We start from the raw sequence: 4,726 nt of genomic DNA, 5'->3' as shown, positions 1-4,726 counted from the left end.
TCCAACGCGCGTCCAGCGCGCGGCCAGCACGCGGCCAGCACGCGCTCAGGACGCGCGCTGGCCGCGTCAAAACCTAAAACTCTAATGAGGAGAATATAAGGATTCAAGGGCTTGCTTGATGATGCAATAGAAGTTTGAAGATTGCGGAGCTTGATTGGCGTCTAGTTCTTCATTCTCTCTCTCTGTTCCTCTGTTTTAGCTTTGAGTTTGTGTTATTCTTTGAGATTTGTGATTGATTATGGATTTGGTTTTTGGTTTGTTTATGCATTCTGATTTGGGATTTTTAATGTCTTGTTTTAGCTAAACTCTTAGAGCTAAGGGCTTAATGTAGTTTTAACGTTGCTATGCTTTGAATATTCTAAGTTCCTTTCACATATTGAGATTTGGGAAACACAACATAGATTTAATTGAGTTTGAGAGGCCAATTAATTCGGGTAGTCAAGATTATGTTTGCTTAATGGATGCTTGACTCGGTTAGGCTAATAAGAAAATTGCTTAATTGGTTTTGTATACTATTTTTCTCAGCACTCGGGATATGGAGTTAAATTATTTTCGAAACGGGATATGGAGTTAAATTATTTTCGAAACCTAGACTAATGAAAGTGAAATAAATTGAACGCAAACATAAGGACATGCACAAAAGACCTATAATACGACATTTAAAAACGACAAGAATCTAGAAAATGGCAACATATCAAAAAAACTTCAATGACCACTAGAAACGACAATGATATCTGACGACGATGGAAACATAAAATTACCACGGAACTCAGTCTCTCAGAAAAATGAAAGCAACAACCAATAAAAAAAAACAAAAAAGAAAATATCCTCAATTAAAAAAAACAAAAACTATATTAGCCTGGAATACGATAACGATTAATAAACAACAATGGCCTCAAAATGAGCAGCAACATCAATTAAGTGTACTATTAAAACTAATCATTAACAATAGTAAAGAATGGCCAATGCCATATTATGGGATGCAGGTTTCTAATTCAATGTCATCAACTCATTAAACAAAGGGTTTTTCAAATTTTTATATATGTATTTTGAGATTATCAAAAATCATATCTGTATTTTAAGATTATCAAATTTTTATGCTCAATTCATATATTTTCTAGGTCAATGGCTAGTTTTGACTGCACAAGAGACGTAAATACCCTTAAAGAAAGAAAGAATAGGAATAAAAAATTAAGAAAAAATTCAAAGCACGAAAACATAAAGGTTATATATGTTAATCTTATAGCCAAAATCAATCTTTGACCGGAAAGAGGGAAGGATTAGCAAGTATTTGAAATATGAAGGCATAAATGGACACAAATGAAAATACGAGGTATTTTTATAACCTCAATATACAAGGGAAAAAAATAAAAATAAAAACATCTAGGCCCTAGTTAAGTATTTTCAAGCACTAATAATTCCGAAACACTATAAGGAATTTATGAGGTTTCTTCTGATAAAAACACAAAAACAGGATCGTGTTGGCATCAAATAGTTGTCCTTTGCACCGTAGAAATGACGTCTAATAATTTAGGTTGTCAATCAATATATGTCCCTTCACATATTTTTTTGCATAAATAAAAAATAAAATAAAATAAAAACTTAAAAGGGCACATTTAGGGTTCGTTTGCATAAGGGTTTGAATTAGAGTGATTTTAATTTTATTTTTTAGAACCAGAATTATGATTCATCATTTTGGGTCCAAATCATAGTTCTAAAATCAGAATTAGAATCAGTTGTTTGAATTACCCAAAAGTAAGGGAATGGGTGGTTTTAGAATCAATGGTGATTTATGATTTAAAACATCATATCAGGATTCAAACCTTGAATCAGAACCATCCAAGCTAAACACTGATTCTAGATGAGTCAAATAAGAACCACTTTTCACATTTTATAAATAAACATTGACTTGAACCTAGAATCATGATTCCAGGTTCAGAATTCTTATACCAAACACCCACTTAATGTGTCATCCAATTCTGAAAGAGTTCGATCAGAACAGCCAAGCAGTGAAGTTTACTACGACAACATTTTTTTGTCAAGAAATGAAAAAGTAATTCTTAGTTACATGAATGAATGTTTGACGCCTTTACTCTCTAAACTTTTTCGCAATTGGAAAGTTAGCCTTGAACTTTTAATTTTGTTAAATTATACCCGATCAATTTACTAAAATGTTACATAGGGCACAAAATTGATGATTTTTATAAATTTAGATGGAAACACCCACAAGCATGTCACTTAACTGACGTGCTCTATCATAATTTGTACTTTCAACCGAGCTTACGTGAAGTGCACCAGGTTATTTCGATTTAAATTTTAACATTTTACAATACTTCCATTAAATTCACGGTAATATCTTTATTTTAATCTGTAACTTTACGGAATTTTTTTGGACAGTACTTCTAATATCTCTAAATAATCAGCATTTGTGCTAAACAATCACTATATATAAATATATATATATATATATAATCTTTATTTGATAGGATGCTCAAATATATCATGCATTCCTTTAGTTTTACGGTTTTCTGACTTTACTTTATCATAACAAAAGATAATGTAAGCAAACAGCTACTAGAGTAAAGAATTAGAAATTACAAGTTACTTTGTCTTCCTAGAGATTTTTTCAATTGGGGAGAGGTCATAAGCAATGGGAATCAAGTGCAAATCATCTTTTCTTCTAACTGTAACGCCCAAAGATTCAGTCATGTCCAAGTCTTCATGTTTCATTCCATTCGGGAGTTTCCAATCAAAATGGTAAAGAAACATTGCAAGAAGGAGCTCAACATTGATCAAACCGAACGACATGCCCGGACATATTCTCCTGCCAGCCCCAAATGGGATATACTCAAAATTTGCTCCTTTGAAGTCAATAGGACTATCAAGAAACCTCTCTGGTATAAAACTCTCGGCTTCGGTCCAATACCTAGGATCTCTTTCTATTGCCCATGCATTAACTATGACCCGGGTTTTCACTGGTATTTCATAACCAGAAATCTCACACTTCTCTCTACATTCTCTTGGAACTAACAAAGGAGCAGCAGGGTGTAATCTCAAAACCTCTTTGACAATACATTTTAAATACGTCATCTCACTAATGCATGTTTCATCAACTGACTCTTTTCTACTAAAGACTTGTCTCACCTCATTCTGAGCATTTTTCATCACTCTTGGATTCTTTAGCAATTCGACCATTGCCCAATCTACAGTTGTAGCAGACGTCTCAGTCCCGGCAGCAAATATATCCTGAAAGTTAGTTGAGCATTGTTAAGTAATTGCAAGTGAGTATACAGTTTATAATTGCATACAATTTTTACCCAAAAATCAGGTGAGAAAAAAATAAAAAAATAGAAAACCGTATTTTTCAATTGGTCAGAACTGAACCACAGTTAAAGGCTTTTTTATTTCTAGGCTGAATTTTTATAATTTTCCAAGCTTAAGCAAGTCATGTATTTGAGATATTAAGTGTAAATTGGAGCGATATGCTTGCAAAAATTGAATATGCTTACCCAAATAACTGCTTTCATATTGTTTGTTGTAAGGGAGAATCCGTGGTCGGCAATATTGTTATGATATTTCAAAAGAACATCAACCAGATCTTCTTGATCCGTTTGAATTTCACCACTTCTTTCTGCTGGCTTCTTGTCCTTGTGTTCCTTGATTATGCTTTCCATTATCCTCTCACCCCTCTGTTTGATCGACTCGAGTTTAGACGTCCTTCCGGTGATCGGGGCAAGAAAACTAAACGAAGGAAACACATCAAAAATTTTAAAACCTCCTGTTTCCTTTATAGCTTCCTCCACTATCGATATGAACAAATCACGATCTTCACTTTTTCGGCCAAAGGCTGCACGCGATGTTATGCTATACGACGAATATTTAATCTTCTCAGTGAGATTTATAGCTGATCCAGTATTTGAAGCAATCCATTCCATGAGATTAAACATCTCTTCTTCTCTAATGGGTCTGAATGATTCAACTCTTGTTGTGCTCAAGAGCTCCTGCATACAAATTTTTCGCAGCTGTCTCCAATACTCGCCATATGGAGCATAGATAATATCCGAACAATCATATAACAAGATCGCTGACGAAAGATCCCGAGGCCTAGACGCAAAGCTGACATCATGGGTTCTCATCACTTCCTTGGCAAACTCTGCTGATGAGACAACTATGGTTGGAATCTGCCCAATTCTTAGGTACATGAATGGTCCATGTTTCTTGGCCAAGCCTCTAAGCGCATGGTGCGGTAAAGACCCGAAAAGTTGGTGCAGGTTTCCTAGTAAGGGTAGTTTCCATGGTCCTGGAGGTAGTTTTGAATCTGAGCTGATGTTAATGAGTATTTTCAGCACCATAAACACAAAGAGGAAGAAACTGAAAAGGATTGAGAAAGAGGGTATTTTGAGATCCATGTCGAAATTATAATCAAACTAGTTTGAAGTTATAATGGCTTGAATTAAGTCTATGAAATTGTGATATATATATATATATATATATATTTATTTATTTATTTATATATATTTTGGCTTCATAGAAGAATACTTGGTGTTTATTAATTCTGTTAGATAAGGAATATGTGGAGACAATTTTCTAATGACTTTTCTCTTCTGTTTGGAACGTGATTGTCCAATGATACAGATAGGAGGAGCTAGTGGCTGTAATAATAAGCGGTTGAACAAGGAAGTGGCCATTAAGGAAAGCCTAAAAAGTAATCACTCCGCAATATTCA

At 34.2% G+C, this 4,726-nt stretch overlaps 1 protein-coding gene across 1 annotated transcript; it reads right to left on the bottom strand.

Moving 5' to 3' along the window:
- Positions 1-2,476: 2,476 nt before the first annotated feature.
- On the bottom strand, positions 2,477-4,451 carry LOC21410854 (cytochrome P450 71D11). The gene is made up of 2 exons (XM_024171403.1): positions 3,510-4,451; positions 2,477-3,246 (listed from the first exon to the last, which is right to left on the bottom strand). Exons 1-2 carry the CDS (start codon positions 4,407-4,409, stop codon positions 2,602-2,604), a joined length of 1,545 nt encoding a protein of 514 aa, XP_024027171.1. The 5' UTR covers positions 4,410-4,451; the 3' UTR covers positions 2,477-2,601.
- Positions 4,452-4,726: the final 275 nt, after the last annotated feature.

The sequence above is a fragment of the Morus notabilis genome, unplaced genomic scaffold (assembly GCF_000414095.1).
Source record: "Morus notabilis unplaced genomic scaffold, ASM41409v2 Scaffold1185, whole genome shotgun sequence".
NCBI lineage: Eukaryota > Viridiplantae > Streptophyta > Magnoliopsida > Rosales > Moraceae > Morus > Morus notabilis.
Note: the sequence above shows the minus strand (reverse complement) of the source record. Positions and strands in the feature narration are given on the sequence as shown.